Source organism: Saimiri boliviensis, chromosome 6, assembly GCF_048565385.1.
Source record: "Saimiri boliviensis isolate mSaiBol1 chromosome 6, mSaiBol1.pri, whole genome shotgun sequence".
NCBI classification, from domain to species: Eukaryota; Metazoa; Chordata; class Mammalia; order Primates; family Cebidae; genus Saimiri; species Saimiri boliviensis.
Genome location: NC_133454.1, coordinates 7,481,862 through 7,504,989, shown reverse-complemented (window position 1 = coordinate 7,504,989; position 23,128 = coordinate 7,481,862). Strand labels below are relative to the sequence as shown.

The window sequence follows — 23,128 nt, the reverse complement described above, 5'->3', positions numbered from 1 at the left end:
AGCTACAGACCACTATTTATAGCAAACTAATGCAGGAACAGAAAACCAAAGGCTATTCTTTAGCAAACCTCAAACTACATTTCAAAAGGAAATCAATCTAAGTGGCTTTGCCTAAAATCCAAAAGAAAGACTCTTAAATGATTGTGATACACATGCTATTTCTATTTATCTGCTTCAAAAAGACCAACAGAGTCAATTTTTCTTGATTCTTGTTAGACTAGGTTTTTCATATTTTTAATTCAAATGTGAAAGATTAAATTGTGGATTTTATTTAAAGTCATTCTATTACAGCAATGTTTCTACTAGTAACCAATGACAACATGTTCTATAGTACTCATTCTCACCCAGTGTTCTAAACAGTTGTGTTTTACATTTTTCTCCTCCCTACTCACTCCAATTCAAGATAAGACAATCCATTAACCCATTCCCTCCAGCCACTAAAGCTTTTCCTTGGATATTGCCATCATTTTCATTGCTTGTGAACTTTAACAAATGCTTACATCAACATATCCAAACCTAAAGTGATAGTAAGATTTTGATGTCTCCTGATTCCCTTTCCATTTCAATGTAAATTTCAAAAGCTTTCATACAATGTGAAGACTGGCTGGAATTAATATTGTAGTAAACTCTACACATGATCACATTTAGGAAAACAAACTTAAGTGCCTATGAGTGCTGGGATAATCATGACCATCACAAGCCATATTTTATACTCTTCCTCAAAATTTTGATAGTGACAAGAACCAAGCTCCTCATATGCCGAACCCTCGCCTCCAAAAGGGCCATGCCTTCAGTATTCCAGGAGGCAGAATAACGCCATGATCTTCAGATCAGCTGGAACAAACCCCACGTGTAAGCATAAGGAAGAAAGGGCAGGCTTGAGGGCTTCATGGAGAAGAGGCAAAGTAGGCAGGTAGAAACTCCACCAGAAAGGAGGAGGGAAACGATGGGCCTGGATGGAGGATGGTGCCACGGAGGCTGGAGGCCAGAGCCCGAGGGCCAGGTACTAGGGGTGAATTGGAAGGACAGGTGATGGAGGTGCAGAGGCTGGAGCCAAGGAAGCCAGGAACTGGTACTGGGCTTGCTGAGGTCACGAGGTGGACACTGTCACTCGACAGCCTCTTAGTTCCTGTCAGGGGTCTCTGCAGCCCAGGCGTCCTTTGATAACAAATGATATACTAAACAATTTCCTTTAATACGTGTTTTAGGTCCAAGCAAATTCGTAAGAATTGTTGTCTTAGCAGCCATCACTCCTGCCCCAGCCCCGCTCACATTTTGGACCCAGATGTGGGGACTTGGACAGCAGCTGGCTTTTCAGTTCTGTACTCCCCTATCAGCCACCCCTCTCCAGAGTCCCCGGACTGAGGGCCACCCTGCTGCACGTCCACGGAGGATGAGGGGAGGTCTTCTAGGTGTATGTGTGGTGGCAGAATGACTCTGTATAAGGAAGATGTGAATATAAGAAGTGTGGGTAGGACTTACGGGTGGAGGAGTGTATAAGGATGGTCATGTGCATGTGTATGAGTGTGCATTAATAAAAATATGTGAGGAGTTGAGCAAATGTGTGTAAGAATGGTGTGTGAATGTGTTAAGAAGCTCTGGGCTATGTGAATGAGCATACGAGTGTATATATATAAGAAAAACTGTGTGGAAAAACCACAGTGGTGCATGAGTGCAGACAGTGTGTGTGAATAGCCATGTAATATGAACACGAGCATGTATGTGTATTTGTAATTACACCTTTATGTGTAGGTCTGAGCCAACTTAAAGTCAATTATAGTTTTTAAAAACCTGCATTAATTTCCTGTCAGATTGTTAATGTTTTTAATGTTACTGCTTATTTTTAATTATAGTTTATTAAACCATCAAATGATATCTTTATTATGCATGGATTAAATATTAACCACCCCACATGTTAAATTGCACCCAGAGGGGCTGCATGGCATGGCAGGCAAACATTTAGGGGACTTTTCTGGATCCAGCATGCTTGGATTAGAGGCTGGGCTATGCCTTTTCTTAGACATGTCATGTTAGCCAACTTACTCTCTCTGTACATCTGATCCCATATTTATAGAAAACAAACACTATTAAGAACAGGTTCTAAGAGATTTTACGAGGCTTGATTTAAATGTTCATTCATGTTAAGTGCTTAGCACGAGGCCTGGTATACAGATTTTTTTTTAAAGGTCCATTTAATGTATGGGATGCCATCCATCTTGGGATACCATGTCAGCAAGTATAGCATACAAGACCAAACTAAATAAAAATCTTCTTCGAGTATAAGACAATATGTTTAGAGATACACGTAGAAATTTAGAAGGTACACAAATGTTACTTGATTTTTGCTATTTTTTTTAAAGATTGTTAGGGTTGCTGTTAGCCTAAAGCATCTTTTAAAGAGAAACATGTGTAGTCAAGATCTATCAAGATGCTATTTCTGAAAAAAGCATTTTTATGGTATGGTACTAAAGTGATATATTCTCCAATTGCGCTGATGGTCCTCTATCTTACAGAAAGTATCTACCCTCAGATTGTAGGCAACTGGGAGCCCTTATATAAAATGGCAGTTCCAGAACATGTTTACACAGGACAAAGGGTGGATATACTTGTACCCAATGAATGCTCTGCAATCTGAAATAGCCAACATGCACTATCACTCAGTGTGTGTGACTGACCCTCTCCCTGCCAGTTTCCCTGATGGCTGCTCCCCATCTGGCGATGGGGAGTCCCTGCCTCTGTGAACAATCCTCATATTAAGAAGTCAGGCCCAGGAAGCCTCACTGCGTGCCCTTCCCCAAATCAGATTTTAGGTTCCAGAGCTGTTAAGGTTGTAACTATGAACAAGTTAAAAAAATTGGACCCAGAAGTCATTCAATCCTCGAATCAACCCAGTTGAGGTTTAATGTCTAAATTATCTCTTTCATGTCATCTTTCATTATAGAAAGAATTTTTTTCAACAGGCATGGTGGCTCACACCTGTAATCCCAGCACTTTGGGAGGCCAAGGTGGGTGGATTACCTGAGACCAGCCTGACCAACATGGAGAAACCCCGTGTCTACTAAAAATACAAAATTAACCAGGCGGGGTGGCACATGCCTGTAATCCCAGCTACTCGGGAGGCTGAGGCAGGAGAATCGCTTGAACCCGGGAGACAGAAGCTGTGGTGAGCTAAGATCGCTCCACTACACTCCAGCCTAAGTGACAGAAACAAAACAATGACTCAAAAAAAAAGAAAAAGAAAAGAACTGTTTTCTCGGCAAATTGTTTTAAATAAACAAACATTTGTGGGGAGGAAAGTATGTCCTTCTAATCCTATTGCTAAATATGATTATTATTACTGTTTTCGGGACATAATGAAGTATTAGTGTTCAAAATAGGATTGACAAATACTACTGAGTGGTCTGTTGTATACAAATAGAAGAGTCTTTTTGTTGACAAAATGTTTCATGAAAGTAAAAAGTTACTTTTGATGCTCACAATTTATGTATTTATTCAAAATACATATTGAACATGACTACAGGGTTGAAGCTAATTTTGTCACACTGTTTAAAAAATTGTTTAATCTGTAATGGTTATGACATTCCATTAAACTCAATAATTAAAATTAACAGCCTTGATATTAAAGCATGACTGACAAGATGACTTAGCTATAGTTGCTCATGCTTAACCACAGGTTTCAATTATTATTAACTATTAATTATTATTTTTGGTTGGGTGTAGTGGCTCATGCCTGTAATTCCAACACTTTGGGAGGCTGAAGTGGGCAGATAGCTTGAGCTCATGTGTTCAAGACCATCCTGGGTCACATGGCAAAACCCGGTCTCTACAGAAAAAAATATAAAAATTAGCCAGGTGTGGTGTTGCATGTCTGTAGTCCCAGCAACTTGGGAGGCTGAGATAGGAGGATTACTTGAGCTAATGGGGCAGAAGCTGCAGTGGGCTAAAATCACAACAGTATACTCCAGCCTGGGCAACAGAGCCAGACCTTGTCTCAAAAATACATATATATTATTTATAAGGTTATTTGTCCTCCACAATTAACTCTAAGTTCTGCCTTGTCATGTCCTATACTGATGCTCTTACTGAAACTCTTTGATCATCCTTGTATCTTGATCAATACTACAGCCCCAACCTTCTCTAGAGAAGAAATTCATTTTTATTTTCCCTGCAGAGAAGACGGTAATGAGTTTTCAAAAAGGCACATTAGGAAAATTGTAACCACCTGAATTCCCCTGCCTTGGAAAATATTCCACTGTCAGGGTGTCAAATGTCAGTTTAATAACTAACCACACAGTCTGAAATTTATTGGTATTTGATGATCAATTTTACTATTCACGTGCCTTAATATATTGAGATTAGCGACATATTTTTGATACATCTACACTCAGCTAAAATTACACCAGCATCAACATTATCTTTCATGAACTGGCAGCATGTGTACATACGTGGCCATACATAACATGGCCAAGTCTTCCAAATTTTGTCATTTAAAACGTGACATTTAAACAAAGGGTGCATTTTTTCTTATCTCTAATGAAATACAACCCATTTCCTGTGGAACAAGAATGAGGAAGAGGAGAGAATAATTGTTCATCTTACATATAAATTTTCATCTGATGCCAAAATTTGAAAGTAGGTTGAAATGAAGTGAGATTGTCCTTACCTGTCTGAGATGCCACATGAGTCTATCTGAAGGTCGCTGAAGTTCCCAAGGGACCCCTGCTGAACTAAAATCAGATCTACCACTTTGCCGCTGATAGAAATGAGCCTCATACATCCCTGAAATCCACCAAGTGGACTTCTACATTTGGATCCAAAGCTTTTGTCAGGACAACCTGATAAAAACAAAATTAAACCACTATGCATCATAATGAATCAGAATTCAGTATCATAGACAACTTCATTTTAAAAAATAAAACAAATAGGCATATGATTATTTTCTGTATTCAAGCAGGGAATAAGGACTGTAGTCATTATTAGTTTGATCTAAATTACAAATTGAAATTCATACAAATAATTTTTTAATTACATAGCATTCCCAGGTAGTCACTAGTATTATAATAATGTGCAAGGATATTAATTTGATCTAGATTCGAAAAATATACACATTAGCTTCAGAATCCTAAACATGCCAGCCAGCAACATTAAACTATATATAACTTACAGATGGGAACATAGTATTTTGAACTGCAAAATTAAAAGAACATAAAAGACGAATACATGTACTATGTATAAGAAAAGATACTTTAATAATGGTGAAATGTCTTTGATGAAATACATGTACTATGTATAAGAAAAGATACTTTAATAATGGTGAAATGTCTTTGGTGAAATTTATAAAGCTAACTATTTGGAAAATGGGTTATCTTGACTTGGAATAACATTACCAACTGTTTATCAAATTAATTATTGTATTTTCCTATAAATAAAGGACAAATGCTTGAGAGGATAAATACACGGATTTTAGTAAGTCTTGACGGTTTAACATCAAAAAAAATTTCTCAGTTTGATTTTATTTATTCTTTGCCTCACAAAAGAATGTTTTATTTATACTGATTTTTTTACTAATGTTTATATAACTCTTGTTTACAATTATTTAAATAATAAATATAAAATTAATCATTATTGTCTGTGGTTTAATGACATTCTAAATGTTTCTTTATCCAAGTGGAATAAATAAGTTTATGGAGTATGAATACATATATTACAATTTTCAATTTGTATAGGTACATGGTAGGTGTATATATGGGGTACATGAGATATTTTGAAACAGGCATGCAATGTGAAATAATCACAACATGGAGAATGGGGTATTCATCCTCTGAAGCATTTATCCTTTGTTTTACAAACAAGCCAATTAAACTATTTTAGTTATTTTAAAATGTACAATTAAGTGATGACTGACTACAGTTACCCTGTTGTGCTATCAAACGGTAGGTCCTATGCGTCCTTTCTAACTGTATTTTGTACCCATTAACAATCTCCCACTCCTCCCCAACTCCTATGACCCTTCCCGGCCTCTTGCAACAACACGGAGGGAACTGGAGATCATTATGTTAAGTGAAATAAGCCAGGCACAGAAAGACAAACATTACATGTTCTCACTTATTTGTGGGACCTAAAATTCAAAACCATTGAACCCACTGACATAGAGAGTAGAAAGGTGGTTATTATATTATTTTTCATTAATCTTCATTTGTTTGCCATGATAGTCATCAATCACTATCACAATTTCAAAGAATAAGAGGTGAGTCAGCAACTTCTTAATTCCTGTACAATCCACACTACTTTTCTACCTGAGAATTTCTATTATAATTAAATTGTTGGACTGATAATATTTTTCCTTAATGTTCTGTTTTCCTGACAAAATACATTCACACAGCAAGTAAAGGATAGCATTCAAATTTAAAACTATTATCAGACACATGGAAAGATTTTATTTTAACCTAATGGAGACTTTGAAGTTTCAAATTTAATGTATCAGGAAAAATTCATCAAGGTTTTTTGAGCATTAATTTATTGTATGGTACTACACACACTTCCAGCGCTTAAATTTCTTCTGTAGTGTAAGATATGGTCACCATAATCTCAGTATGTATTCTGGATGACTTATTAGCCAATTAAGAATGTGAGGGTAAAAACTGAAAGGATAATAGTTCACTAATATTTTGAAGCAACTACAATACGCCAGGAATATAAATAACTCTGCTAATCTTCTTCTCTCCAGGTGGTGTTTCCTGACACATCTCAAACTGATTCAGAGTAAAATAAATTGTGCAATATGCCTGTAGGGAACAAAACTAAGCCAACCCAGGGTCACAAGGAAAGATCATGGAATTTTACAGAAAGCACGCTATGCTATCATGAGGCACTTCATATTCCTAGCTACAATGTTCAGTAAGCAAGAGACTCTAGGAACAAAGAGGGGTTCAACCCAGGTTAGTGTCATTAGTCTATGATAAGAGGCAGCAACAAGTTAATATAAGGCAATACCAGAGAGAAGTTCAGCACTGAGCCCAATTTGAGATGAAAGTCCTAAAATAGGAAGATTTCTGAAGAATACTTAATGCTGAATTAATGGATGGATCCACTACTGGAGGCAGTCAGCATGTTAAGCACCTCTGAGGATAACAGATAAATTATCTCTATATGTCACTGCAGCAGAAGTGAGATGTCAGGTTAGACTTCACAGTGCTGTAGTCAGTTCATTTGATGGAGAATATTTGCTTTACACAAGGGAGGGGGATGTGAGAATTTTGCACACAGTATCCGCAGCTTGTGCTGCATGGCGTGTTAGGCATTGCAAAAGATTCCATAAGGGAATTTACAGACATCAGACACTCAGCCATCCTTAATCTAGAGAATCTAAATGTAAAATATGTAATTTATAAATGATAAAAGCTTAGCAGAATGTACCACCACAATGCAGTCTGACTGTGAAAAGCACTTGTTTGAGGCTGGGAAAAAAAGTAAAGAGTAGTAAGTGATGGACAGATACTAGAAGTCTGGCATGGCATATATATAGATGGCTGCTAGTTCAGGACCAGCCCACTCTCCCAGTATGACAGCCACTATCAAGACTGGTAAAGAGTGGAGCTATTATAACTGGAAACTTACGGTTAAATTTAGAGAGAAGGAGAACTGATGAGATGTGTCTCACAACATGAAATAACTTCTTACTTGAACATAAACTGGCTGAAGAATTATTTAAAAAACACTTTCCACTAGACAACACAGATCCTAGTGATAGAGAGGAGTCTCATCTACATAGAACTTTCCAGGGTCGACGACTGTCACAGTTTGCCCAGGACTGGGGAGAGGAGGTTGTTCCCAGGATGAAAGATTTTCAGCTAAAATTGGCAAGAGTTGATCACCGCATTGCCTGTACCACCCAGGTCCCTGTGCCAGTCCTGCATTTTAGGGAGCCGACTTTAGTCTTCCTCCAGCCATGCTCTAGCCCATGGTACCAGGAGGCCTCACAGGAAAAGATGATGTGTCCAATTAGAACCTTTCCCCTCTAGTTCGCTCCCAGGATCCACAATTCCCAGCCCAAAACCCGTAAGTGGGCTTCCTGGAAGATGGATTTCCTCTGGAAACACAAGGCTGGGCAGTGCAGGGCAGACTTGGGCAGCAGACCTTCTGCTGTCATCCGGCCCCTTGCTTTCAGCCCTGAAAATCTGAGGGTGGCCTGGATTTTGCAGAGCTTGGATTTAATGATCAACACAACCTCATGTCAAGGTCAAGCACATTCTGATACAGAAGAACAACAAATTTAAAAAATGATTGAATAAACAGACATACATAAGTAAACCTGAGATTCATAATTTTTTAAGAAAACCCTGAAGTTGGAATTTTATTGTGGAAGCTCTCACAATATAGTATTTAGAAACACCTTAACAGATGTAAAATTAAAATAAATATGAAAGAAGAATAAACCCCAAATTCAGGAGAGCGTTTACATGGGAAATCAAAAGATAGGATTCAAGGGACAGACATGCATTGATAATCTGTCTCTAGCAGAGGGACACAGGGGTAGGTGTGTACTTAAGAAAAATTGTTAGTAGTCTTTAAAATGTATATATACTGTAAGGTGAGAACAACAGGAAACTGGACGTAGGGTGTGCAGGAACTCTCTATATCTTTGCAACTTTTCTGTAAATCTAAAACTATTCAAAAACATTTGTTAAAAAATGATGTATATTAGGCCGGGGGCGGTGGCTCAAGCCTGTAATCCCAGCGCTTTCGGAGGCCGAGGCGGGTGGATCACGAGGTCAAAAGATCGAGACCATCACGGTCAACATAGTAAAACCCCATCTCTACTAAAAATAAAAAATAAAAAAAAAATTAGCTGGGCATGGTGGCACGTGCCTGTCATCCCAGCTACTCAGGAGGCTGAGGCAGGAGAATTGCCTGAACCCAGGAGGCCGAGATTGCGGTGAGCCTAGATCGCGCCATTGCACTCCACCCTGGGTAACAAGAGCGAAACTCCGTCTCAAAAAAAAAAAAAAAAAAAATGATGTATATTATATGTATCATAATCAAAACAAGCAAAATCACTGAGTACATATGAGATAGATTTTACCTATAATAACATTACAGTATGAGTAAAAGCAATGGAGTAAGAATTTATACAAACTAGGTAGGCATTGTTAAACCTGAACGTGAAGGACATAAAATATGTGAAGAACAATGATTCTACTTTCATGATTTACAAACAATTTTATCCAGTCTTTTATTTTGCATCATTTAACAATAGGCCTATTTTTTTTTTCTTATCTCTTTTAGTGCTTCTAAATCTCTTCCTTTGAAGTGAAAGCTCTTGGTTAAGTTGTTCCATATATCTTACTATTTATTAAAAGAATGTGTTACTATGGATTGCCATAAAATCAATCATATATTCCAAAGGGTTTTATAAGCAGCCTGGTTTAAACATCTCAGTAAAGGAAGCAATTATATATTTTCAGATTGCTGGCCCTAAGCAGCCTTTTAAAGTAATGGATTATGTAGCAGTTATTTTGTTTGTTTGTTTCTCTGCTTTTAGGATTCTATAAATTAATTCACGGACTGTGTGCTTACTGTCAATACTTAGAAAAGAATTTGTATTTTATTAGTGAATAATAAAGACTGGGCTACCTCTATCAAATTCAAAAAATGACTCCAGATAGAAGCAATTATTAAAACGCAACATAACAACGACAAAACAATGCAAATATAAGAAATACCTCAACATGATTAGAAGTGAGTCTTACTTCCGGCAGTTTTAAAACATTGCATTTCTAATGGAGAAGAACATTGGTTTTAATTTGCCAGTGATAAAAATTCATTTCCATTTTTTGGGTTTTCTTTTCCAAGCTTTTAGTTTAAATACCATCCACTGGGCAGGTGGACGCTTCATTTGCTTTTATTCTCTAAGGGAGATGAGCTGGTGTCAAAGGCTGATGTTCTGATTTCATCAAATGTATCGGTGCATTATTGCTTAGCAAGGAGAAGAGGTTGCTGTGGCTGATTAAGTTAAATTATTTGACCATTGGCATAATATTGTCCTTCTGCATTGGACAGTAGGGAAGCAATAGGGATGCTCTGAAGGAGCTAAGAGGCATAATCAAGAAAACACTGCAATTAAATCAACCCATAAAATCAGAAGAAGACATATAAGGATCATTTAACATTAGGAAAATATAACAAGGTTTGAAGGTAAGAACTGAAGAGGGTGGCCTACTTAAAATCAATCTCATTATAGAAATTGTAAACATAAGTAAGTCCACCTTGCAAAAATGCACTTCAGGTCAGAATTTTTTTGACTGGATCCACCCAAAATTTCCACGGTCAAAGACAGTGAACAATTATTCCTTAGTATTCATATTGGTTAAAACATGATGACTTCCTCAGGACACAGGAGCACTAATGCAAATACGGTTCAGTTGCTCATAGAGTCCGATGCCTAGTCTTACCTCCAAAATAATAGGTGCCACCTGAATAAATCTGCTCAGGCCCCAGCAGAGGAGTAGCAGAAACCATATGGCCATCCACCGCCACACTCAAGTGATTCTTTTTAGCAGATAAAGAGACAGAATGCCACTGCCCATCATTTAATCCGACACCTGGGGAGATGAAATCAGTTAGAGCTCTCTCTCAGTAGTGAACACCGTAAGAAGTTGGTTACAAACAGTAATACACACATCACTCAATTGGGTACAGTACTTAACTCGATTAACTAAAAACAATGACATCAACAAGTAAAGGGAGGCAAATGGGAAACCAGCATCCTCTATGTGGAAAACAGGGTATTCCAAAATTCACAACCCTGGACAATCCTGGATGGTTAAAATAGTTCAATAATTTGTCATAGATTGATTTTAGCTTCCATCTATGGAATTCCCTTCTTAGGGAGGAAGGGCTTAAGAATTCCCAAAATTCAAAGTTCTATCCAATAAAATGGTTTACCCACTATTCCACACTTTTGTGCAACCATCTTTTTATAGTAGAATAACAGGATATTTAGCAAACAATATCATCAACTATTACAAAAATATTGCAATAAATTATTAATAGTGACAGTTTACAGGTATAACATAAAGTTAAAAGATAAAGCACCATGAAACCTATTTATATGCAGTTGATCCTCATAATTTGTAGATTTTATATTTGAGAATTTGCTTCCTCATTGAAACTTACTTATAACTCTCAAATCTTAAATATTTGAAGGGGCTATCTCAGTCATTTGAGGACATGTACAGAGCAGTAAAGAACTTGAGTGGCCCTCTCCACATTTCCTGCTGAGGTCAAACAGAGCAATGTTGTCCCTTACTGCTTTAGCTCTCATACAATAAGCAACACTTTCTTTAAATTTTTTTAAGTTTTTTCGTGATTTCACTGTTTAAAATGGCCCCCAAACATCATGCTGAAGTGTTGTCTAGCATTTCTAAGAGCAAGAAGGCTGTGAAGTGTCTTTTAGAGAAAATGCATGTGTTAGCTAAGTTTCATTCAGGCATGAATTATGGTACTGTTGGCAGTAAGTCCAATGTTAATGAATCAACAACATTACACTAAATAAGACATCCTTAAACAGAAACACAGAGAAAACAAAATTAGGCTCCCAGGAACCTTACTCTGTATTTCTCCCAGGAGCAAAGGTTCAGTATTCCCTAATTCAGTGTTCACAGACATTTTGGAAAATAACTGTAATAAATAATGAGAATAAACTCTGTATATATTTATACACAATTCTAATTATATTCTTATATAAGTAGGGAAGGGACTGAACAGAAATGTTCTTACATGGAAACAGTAGTTTTTTATGAAGGAAAAATGTCATTGTTTCTATTTACTTAAATATTTTCCAAGTTTATACATATATATGTGTGTGTATATATGTATAAAGTCAAAGGTTGCTAAAATAAAAAATCAAAGTATTCTTATCACCTCTAAAATCAATCTCTAGTCCCTTCTAAGGAAGTCTCAGGGTCATGAATCCATCAGAATGCACAGAGTTTTCCTCTTACAGGCAATCAATTCTACAAGGAGCTCTGTGGTTAAATACTGAGCAGAGACAAGAAATCTAAGTGTCTTTGTCATGAATTTCCCAGTCAGTTTTACATTCATTTGAATAGTCAACTCTGTGTGATTCTGCAGATCAAATTAGTAAACAAAAACTATAAGCAATCTACCAAACCCAACAGCCTCTTTTCGGATATTACATGTGATTCTTTACTGATTTTATGCAAACATCTTTTCTGATATATGTGATTTCTTTTATTTCCTCAAGCAATTTCTACCACATGCATTTCGAGTGAAAAATGCATCAAAGTTCCCTTAGGTGATTCCTGTCTTTGCCATGGACGTATTTAGCCTAACACAAATTTTAGCCAGGGCACACTTTTAAATCATATCCATGAACCAAAAAAGATTATCGAAGACCCAACTCTAGTTTGGTTTGTGAAAGGTAATAGGAAAGGTCTGAAAACTGGAATAGGAAGAATGTAGGTTAGATACTTTTAGACACATTTTCTAAGAGTGGACTCTGAAATAGACAGCTGAATAGAGTTATGTAATCCTTGAGCGTATAGGACTGGATTAAAATAAATCAAATGTCCTAGATTTGTCACCCAGTGCTTCCTTTAAGACAGATTTCCCCCATTTAGAGTGAAATTTCTTATATGCTCTTTGTGTCACATGTACAGGCCCTTCCCAGTCTACCACCTGCCCCTGGAGTTTCTCCTCCACCTCATTCTCAAAGTCCTGTGTGCAAGACTCTGCTTCTCTTATTTTATTTTAGGCTTTCCATTGGTGTCCGACAGTTCTTCTGAAACTATCTGTGGGGATGAACATTTTATTTTCTGATCTATTGCAAACTGACATTTTTATAAAATATGATGAAAATAAATTACTAAAATAATAGATTTTGGCAAGGTTGCAGAAAAAAGGGGAATGACTATACATTGTTAGTGGAACTGTAAATTAGTTCAGCTTCTGTGGAAAGCAGTTTGGAGATTTCTCAAAGAACTAAAAATAGGATTACTATCCAAAGAAGCAATCCCATTACTGGGTCTATACCCAAAGGAAAATAAATCATTCTACCAAAAACAGGGGACCCAATCTCCACAGCCATGGACCAATAATGGGTCTGCAGCCTGTTAGGAATCAGGTCACACAACAAAAGATGAGTGGCTGGTAGGCAGGCAAGCGAAGCTCCATCTGTATTTACAGCTGCTCCCATCACTTGCATTACTGCCTGAGCTCTTCCTCCAATCAGATCAGCGGTGGCATTAGATTCTCCTAGGAGTTCTAACCCTACTGTGAACTGTACATGGGAGACATCTAGGTTGCACACTCCTTATAAGAATCTAATGCTTGATGATCACTGTCTCCCATCACCCCCAGATGGGACCATCTAGAAGAAGAAAACAAGCTCTGGGCTCCCACTGATTCCACATTACGGTGTGCTGTTTAATTATTTCATTATATATCAAAATATAATAATAGAAATAAAGTACATAATTAATGTCATGTGTTCGAATCATCCTGAAACCATGCCCCCTCATCACAGTCCATGGAAAGACTGTCTTTCATGAAACCAGTCCCTGGTGCCAAAAACGTTGGGCACCACTGACCAAAAAGATGCCTGCACTCACATGTTTACTGCAGTGTTATTTATAATAGCAAAGACATGGAATCAACCTAGGTGCCCAGCAATGATGGAATGGATAAAGAAAATGTGGCACATATACATCACAGAATACTATGTAGCCATTAAAAAGAATGAAACAACATTGTTTGCAGCAACATAAACGCAGCTGGAGACTATTATCCTAAGCGAATTACCACAAACACAGAAAACCAAATAGAGCATGTAAGTGGGAGCTGATTGTTGGGTACACGTGGTCATACAGATGGGAACAATAGACACTGGGGACTTCAAAAGGGGAGAGGGAGCAGGGCAAGAATTTAAAAACTACCCGTCAGGTACCATGTTCGCTATGTGGGTAATGGGTTCAACTGAAGCCCAAATCTCAGCACAATGCAATACATCCATGTAACGACCTGCACTTGCACCCCTGAATCTAGAATTTTTAAAAATAAAATAATAAATAAATAAGACATAAAATACGAGCCCAGTAACTATATGCTTAGATGTTGCAGTGATCTCCTTTCATCAGTTTCTAGGTGTTTAATCTCCATTTTTACGTTTATCTCATCACAGATCAGTAACAAGTATTTCACTGAGCCAGTGCTGGTCCAGGGACCACACTTTGAGTAGCAGGGCTCTGGGCAGTCATTGGGTAAGCATGCAACAAGATTGAGCAAAAGACTTGGGGAGGCCTATTGTCCACAGAGAAGCAAAAACTAGATTAAGAACAAAAGACTGCCAAAGCAATCCACTCTGTAATTTGGCACACATTTAAGCACACTCATCTAACAAGCTAGCAGGTGGCAGGCTGTGACTGGAATAAAGTTGTGCCATGTTTGTGAGGGAACCTTCAGAAAGCATTCCCCAAGCCTCCTTCCTAACAAACATTATTTACCTATGATGAACAGACTGAATACGTGTCAATGGAATTTATTACTCAGATTAATTCGCAAAAGGTCCCTTTAATTCATTTCGACTAACTCTATCTAATTTTAAATTAGATCCTAATTGTTTTGTAAGTATACAACTCCTTTCCATTTCTGTGTCTGAAGATAGGTTGGCCCCTTTTAAAGGCCACGCCACTGTGAAACAGGAAAGAGAAGAAGTCACAGAATTTGAATTTTTTTCTCGTTTATGATATTGTGTAACTAAATGAAAATTCTATGCATCAGTCCCACTACTCTTAAGTGTGGGGAGGAACATGCTGGTGTAATAATAAAATAATAATCTTATTGAGGTATTACTCATAACAGGTTCACAGTACCTGTTATGCATTGTATCAGTTAATCTTCACTATAACTATTATTATTCTCACCTTAAATAAGGAGAAAATGAGGCTCAGAGAAAAACAAACTATTGAGGTCATATCTAGCTGCTGAATAGCTGAAGGAAAACAGAAAACCAAGATTGACTCCAAACCTACACTCTTCTCTGTCAGCAAGACAGGTTTTCCCATTATTTTATTTTATTTTATTTTATGTTTTGCTCATGTTGAACAATTAATTCTTAAGAAAAACAGGACCCAACAGCTAGGACATGGCCTAGCACCATCAGTGAGGCATTGGTGCTGTAAGAATCTGGCTGGGCTGGATTCTTTGGACTGGGCTTTGGTATTCTCCTGCTGAACATCAACAATATCACAGAACACCAACATCAGACAAGGCGATTCTATGACTATAATGAAATGAGGGTGGGGAAAGATCAAGACTACTTTATAATCATGTCCAAACACAGACAGAAGCAAGGCTACTGTACAAACCACAAAAACACAACCTTCTTTCTCTCCTGATACTATGAATGATCAATTGTTTGGTCTTCTATTTACCAATTACATCTTTAGCTTTACTTCCTTCTTTCATCCTTCTAGATAAGGTTTACAAAGATATCTAATCATAGAATTACCCTCAGTTCCTAACAGCATGTAGTCTACAGCAATTTTTCCACTTTCTTGAAACTTCCCTCGAATCAGCAAATACAATACAAATCCCATACCATCCTAACACCTTTGTCTTCAGACAACCCTCGGTTTCCAGGGTGTGTTCTTTCTGTTGCACTAAGCAATAAATTCAACTTGTTTAACTCCGGAGACGTTCATTGCTGTCTCTGGCTAGAAAACATTGACAATGCCAGTTGGAATAATGGAAGGATGAAATAATAAATGGAATGTTTGCAATTGCAGGTTGAAGAGGATAAGATTATGGACTAGAAGCTTCTCTCTTTCTCTTTTTCTTTTGCTCTCTTTTATTCTGTCTTTCAGCCTAAACCATATAAACATACAAAATACAGCAGGAGAAAAAAGATGTATGTCTACTCCCTCTCTATAGACTGTCTCTTCATTCCATTCCTAATTGCATCAGGAACCTGAGAGCTCAGTTGCCATCGCCCTCCCATAATACTACAACACGTATCTGTAGTGCACGATGTATAAGAAAAATCAGCTGTCATATAGAGCAGGAGTTCTGCAAAGGTGCAAAAGGCAATTAATTATACATAGGCCATTCCTCAGGGAAAAACCAAAGGGTGTTGCCTCTTTCCAAGTGTATTTCAGTGCCCTCAAGTGCCAGACATTCTTATATCCACTAACTGTAGTCACGAACCAGAATTAAGAATCCAGATCACTAGATAGCTCTTGTCAAGAAAAAAAATATGGAGGTGGTTGGTACCCATCACTTTGGTGGAGAGCGGGAGTTTAAGGGGTGACAGCTTTACAACCCAAAAGCTAGGAATATTTCAACTGTGAAAGGGAGGAAGGGGGATTGACAAAAATGGCTCTCCTGGGTGCAGCAAATCAAGGGGGCTGCTCCACTGTCAGGGGCACAAGAAGCTAGAATGCTTAGTAATAGAAAAATGCAGAAGCATCTCAAATATTGCAAGCCTGCCTCTGCCAGGCCCGGCCCATGGGAACACGAGGCATGGTTATAAGCCTGATTTTCACTGTTAGCAGAAAGCTAAAATCATAGCAGAAATCTCAAATTTGATATTAAAAACTTTGTTTTAAATAAGAAAATAAAACAATACCGTTCATTGATTTTTGCTTTGACATCTATAAAGGTGGCAAAGACTAAAAATATTTTGTGTCATAAGGGATTTTATAGTGCTGCTAATATGTTTCATGATTCAGACTAATATAAAAATGAATTAAGCTGACATAATATTTTTAATTCCAAATGATAATTTGCAAAACTGTACATCATATTAAAAATTTAGTTTGATAATTCAAACATATGCACAATTCAGTTCTTTCTCAATACAATTTAATGTTAATTTCATTATAAAATATACTAAAATGCTGAGTTTTTCAAACCTGTAAGATTGTTAAACATATCTCCAGTAGCTAAGAAAAATTAATCCATCCCTTTATAATGAAAAGGTTTAGTACAATGTGATAGCAATCCATCAGTAAAGACATGGTTCTCTTGAAAGTCATTATAATGCATCCTGACAACTGGTTTAATTATCAAACATTGCATTCATGAAACATAAATAGAAAGCCTTCCCCTTGAGAGAACAAACTGACCACCCACCCAACTACCATTAAAGTAGTTTATTTTCAAATGCAAAATGCACTTGCTTCATGGGAACTAGCAAAAAATAACATTGTGAAAGAAACTGAAAATAAATAAATAAATAAATAAAAAAGTAGAGACAGTTTTAAAGTAAAATTCTATTTGTGTTATCTTCAGTGTACTGACATTTGTATTTAGTCTAGTATCAACATCAGATAATGTCACAACAGATTATATTGTATATGAATGTAAACATTCATTTAGAAATTTTTAAACCTCTTAGTGTGTTTTATATGACTTATATCTAGTTATAGATCATACATGCCTGTTAAGTTGTTAGAAATGGGCTGGCTTCAGCCTGAGCAACATAGAGAAACCCCATCTCTACTAAAAAAATACGTGGGCGTGGTGGTACAAGCCTGTAATCCCAGCTACTCAGGAGGCTGAGACAGGAGAATTGCATGAACCCAGGAGGCGGAGGTTGTGGTGAGCCAGGACAGTGCCAATGCACTCCAGCCTAGGCAACAAGAGCGAAACTCTGCCTCAAGAAAAAAAGAAAAGAAAAAGAAAAAGAAAGAACGAATAAAGAAATCGGATGGCTTCACAAAGCTCAGCACAGAAATATTGCACTGAAGTGGTTTCTTTAAGATGTTGAAAATTAGGGTATGAATACAACCACTTCAGAAGATGTCAAATATATCGCAATAAATGACACATTAATGGCAAGCTTACATTTTTAGACCTTCATTTTCAGGGCCTATTAATTATTAATATGAGACTGATTAATTTATTTCTTTTTGTCTAGCCAGCAAATCAACCACATCTTAAACATTACGTAAAAAGTCACAGCATAGTATTATCTTTAAAAATTATAACTAATATTGAATTCTCAGTTCCATATTTAAACTACAATAGTGGTACAGCAACAAAAAGACATATAAAGAGTAGGCATTCGTATATCCATTTGTATACTTGTTTTCTTATATTTAATTTCCAACTGTATTTTAACTTGTCATTTTTTTCTCCTCTTCAAGTCAGACTCTACTACATTTTGGTCATAGTTGATATAGAGGGGTAGTAAAATGGAATCTTTAAGTTATTTTTAAAGATCATTTGTTAAATTAATGTAATTTACCCCAAGGGAACCTCTAGCTGCTTGGCTTGGATGCTATTGTGCACATGTACAAAAGTGACGTACAGCTTTCATCAAGAATCATCAAATTTTAATAGAGAGACAAAAATGTCCCTCACTCAAAGCACTGACCTAAATCAGACATTCACTTTCCATACACTCATATAGTCACCTTAATTATACTACTTCTTCTTTTTTTTTTTTTTTTTTTTTTTTTTTTTGAGACGGAGTTTCGCTCTTGTTACCCAGGCTGGAGTGCAATGGCGCGATCTTGGCTCACCGCAACCTCCGCCTCCTGGGTTCAGGCAATTCTCCTGCCTCAGCCTCCTGAGTAGCTGGGATTACAGGCATGCGCCTCCATACCCAGCTAATTTTTTGTACTTTTAGTAGAGATGGGGTTTCACCACGTTGACTGGGATGGTCTTGATCTCTTGACCTTGTGATCCACCCGCCTCGGCCTCCCAAAGTGCTGGGATTACAGGCTTGAGCCACCACGCCCTGCCAATTACACTACTTCTAATCATTAAAATGATACCATACTGTCTAGAAGCAGAGAGAATTTCATTTGGTGCCCAAATGAGGAAATTTTGCACAAATCTTTACATACTCAGCAAGTAAAGTTACCGTTCACACTGCAAACGCATGTAAGAGATACAGATATACATTCCAGAAAGACCTCTCCCTTTTTCCCACGGACAAGACTAATAGATGTGTTGGGAAAAGTCTAGTTTTCCCTTGAAGGACACTTAGTTAACTTGCTGGCCAGTTTCAAAGTCTTCACGTTTTCCCCAAAACATAGTACATTAGAAGATGTTCTTTGTCCAAAGCGGGAGGCAGGGTCATGAAAGGAAATGTCAGTTCCCCCAAAACTATCATTTTGGTTAATAAGAACTGCTGGTGTTGGAACCATATTTAAAAGAAAATTGGAATCAAGTTCCTCTAAGGAAAAGTACTTACGATCTTATTAACCTGAGTATTCATTTATTAAGCAAATATTAAATTTTTGGTTATGCATAAAATTTGGTCACAGACATAATGAAATCTTTCAAATCCATATGCTTTGCCCTGGGGAATACATTTATTACCTGCTGTGATGTCACTGGGTAATTTTCCTGGCTGGTAGAGATTCAGCTTAAGTTTTCCATCACTCAGAAGGAGAAGGATACCCCCTGAAACCAGCTGAAGTTCACTGAATAGCAGAAGCCCTGCCTTATTCCAAGTTCGAAATTGAAAAGTGGCAGAAGTCTGGCAGTGCTAAATAACTCCTGGAGCTCAGAAAAGTCACGGGCATAGATTGTGGTTGTGAACAAGAAAATGACACATTTCCCTGAGAATAAAGTAAAAGAAAAAGCTTTCAGAATGTTATTCACATCACATTAGTAACAGAATTTGAAGGCTGCTTTTCAATCTCACATTATCCTCGATTTAAAAAAACAGCACCTGCTATCAACATGACAATCCAAATCATTGCCCTGTTTCTTAAAGGTTCTTCAACCCTTTTCTGTGCTCTTCTCTCCATTTGTCAACTTTAATATAAATTTAAAAGTCAACGAAGTCAATCTTATTTAGAAGTGCACACATTGGAATAAAACATTTGGTCCTGGTCAAACGAAAACACTTGGCTCTATCATGAATCTGTGAAAAGTGAATTCACTTTTATTATAAGAAAATGTGTTGTTCCAATGAAGGAAATAACAAAAGCTAAACAGCAAACCACACTAACCCATATGCTACTCTATAAAGTCAAGTCAATTATAAGACTACCAAGCCTAGAAAAAAAATGGAAACATTTTTAACAGCTGTAGATTGGTCTTTTTTTTTTTCTTAGTGATACATAATAGTTATACATACTTAGGAGACACAGATGATATTTGGTACATACATGTAATGTGTAACGAGCAAATCAGGATAATTGGTACGTCCATCATTTCAAACATTTATCTTTTTTTTGTGTTGAGAACATTGCAAAACTTATCTTGTAGCTACTTTGAAATACACTATAAATCCTTGTTAACTGTAGTCACTCTCCTGCACTACTGAAAACTAGAATTTATTGCCCCTTTCTTTCTAATCATATTTTTGTACCCATTAATCTGCAGTGTGATCTTATGCATCATTTGGACAGCTGCCTGATATCTTACCAGCAGCAAATCCTCTTGCCAAAGAAGACTGAATGGTCCTTGCAGTTTCTAGAAACTTGTGTTATGGGAAAAATACACACATGCATGCATGTAAACATACACACACGTATCTACAATTTTTTTATTTTCCTTTTACACAATTTCCATTTTATAAAAAACAACTATTTTAAAAGCTTGCTGGTTGTTATGCTCATATAAATACCACCAATTCACACATAATCAGAAATAAAATGCTGTGTAAACAATAAATATACTTGTGGTGTGCTTTGTGTTTTGCCCAAACGTCAGCTTTAATTTACATACTTTGGATCTTAAGCAATGAAAGAAATTCATTCAAAGCCATATGAGTCTGTTTTAGCTAGAAACCATGTTTCCCAGAATCCCCTTACTTGCCTGCTTCTGGGTAAAAGCCAAAACAGAGAGTTTGGGTGATATTTGACAGTTAGAGTTAAAACACCAGCAACACATTTTGCCCCAGAGGTTTTTTCTGTAATCATGTGTGATGAGGGATGGTCACACAGTGGCTGGTTTGTCCCACTCTGTCCTTGCTCTCCTGCGCTATGGCCCATCTCTTCTTCCCGACAGCTGGCCCGGCTGAACAGCAGCAAACCCAGGCCCATCCCGAATGCATGCCTGGGGACCCACAAGGGTAGTGGCTACCCACAGGCAACAACTGCCCATGCTCTCTTCAACCCTCCTAGCTGAAAACGTCTGTACGCTCCAACACACCTCCACACACCGTTGCTTTAGACAGAATTAATGACTCCTCTGATCCGCGCACTTCCCCTGCCAGGCCATTCGTTTTTTAGCTCCTCTGAAAATTGTTAAGGTCCAAGTCATAAAATAGATGCACTGTTCACAATACTTATAGTGGTGTGCTTTCTCTAACTAAAACCTAACCAAGACAACTATATTTAAATTCTGCCCCATTTCCAGAGAATTCGAATATAATGCAGTCTGACCAACACTGCCATTTGGACAGATTGGCAGAGGCAATATTGTAACACATCCTATATTTGCTTGTGATATTAAGATCTCTTGGTGCAGATTTTCTACACATGATATTTCTTACATGCTGTTTTCTCTTCGTCTCTTTATCATGAATGACTAGGGCAAAATACAAGCTTTTCACATGTCTCCCTAATATACATGGATGTTATCTGATTCCAGAAACTCTGTACGCTTATTTGATAAGTTTGTCAGGGAATATCTTATTTAAAAAATTACAGAGGAGGCTGGGCACAGTGGATCATGCCTGGAATCTCAGTACTTTGGAGGCCAAAGTGGGTGGATCACCTGAGGTCAGGAGTTTGAGACCAGCCTGACCAACATGGAGAAACCCTGTCTCTACTAAATACACAAAAAAATTAGCCAGGTGTGGTGGCAGGCACCGGTAGTCCCAGCTACTCAGGAGGCTGAGATAGGAGAATCACTTGAACCTGGAAGGTGGAGGCTACAGTGAGCCGAGATTGCACCACTGCACCCCAGCCTGGTGACAGAGCAAGAATCTGTCTCTAAAGAAAAAAAAAAATTACTGAGCAAAAGAAATTAGATGACTGCGAGTAATGACATCACAATAAAATTAAAATATCAACCATAAAAACACTGCTTTACTTCATATAAAGACAAAATAATTATGCCCCAAAGTTATAATTATTTCAGATAGAATCAATCTTTTATATGCATATTGCCAATCAAAGAAAAATACTTAAATAAGAGTAGACTCTAAAACATCCTGTTAAATGGGAACCTAAACTGGAGCAATTTTACTGTTTGGAAAAAGAAATAGAGTTTTACTAATGTCTTCATATAAAGACTCTTAACATAGCAATGATCTGTGATTTTTGTTGCTTGGCCGAATCAATGATATTCACTCCATTATAATAGAGATTTTCTAAGCATCCATGAAAATTTCTCTGTGGGAATGACACTGATTTTCCAGCTGCTGGAATCCCTCCGAAGCTGATCTTAGAAAGAAAAATGGCATCAATAATATTGTTTAGTGATTTTTCTAATAAGTTATTATGCTTAAGTTATGATTAGCAAATATAGCTATAATCACCACACACGGATCAATTTTTCATAATCCTACACACAAAAATTAAGATATAGATTAAAACAAATTTATGCACATTTGGCTTTTATTCACACTGGAACTTCATTTTTACAAGTTGCTGATCACATCTGGCTTTGATATCTATTGTTTGATGAAAAATACATCTTTATATCATGGTAAAACTTGATCTGTTTGATACTATGACCAATTATATTTTATTTTAGATACGTTTCTGGCACATATTGGTATTTGTGCATTTGAATCTATTGCTAATGAATTAAGTAATCAGTTTGTGCACTTAAATCTATTGCTAATGAATTAATCAGTTTGTGGCTACATTCCCTTCATAAATCCATACTGCTCACAATTACCCAAGAACACAAAGAAGTCATAGAAAATATCCTGTATTTGTTTGTGGTAGTAAGATCTCTTGGTGCAGAAGATCTCCTATGTGTTATGCTCTGTAACTATATATTTCAGGTAAAAAAGATGATCTTCCTCTATAATAATAAATTTACACGCTGTGAGAAAAATGAAGCTACAAGTTCTACGTGCCCAAAGCTGCTACTTTGAGTTAGGCCGCCTTGGGAAATGCTTCACCTGCTCTATGATTTACTGTAAAAGGTGGGTTCTTTATAGTGTATTTTCCTTTGGGAGATTAAACCA

At 37.1% G+C, this 23,128-nt stretch overlaps 1 protein-coding gene across 1 annotated transcript in view; it reads right to left on the bottom strand.

Annotated features, from left to right (window-relative positions):
- LOC101053954 (contactin-associated protein-like 4) overlaps positions 1 to 23,128 on the bottom strand; it is a 106,721-nt gene that overhangs the window by 59,670 nt on the left and 23,923 nt on the right. The window contains 5 exon segments of the mRNA XM_074400317.1: positions 4,664 to 4,835; positions 10,452 to 10,601; positions 19,351 to 19,511; positions 19,513 to 19,592; positions 22,224 to 22,373. Coding sequence (XP_074256418.1) covers positions 4,664 to 4,835; positions 10,452 to 10,601; positions 19,351 to 19,511; positions 19,513 to 19,592; positions 22,224 to 22,373 — 713 coding nt within the window.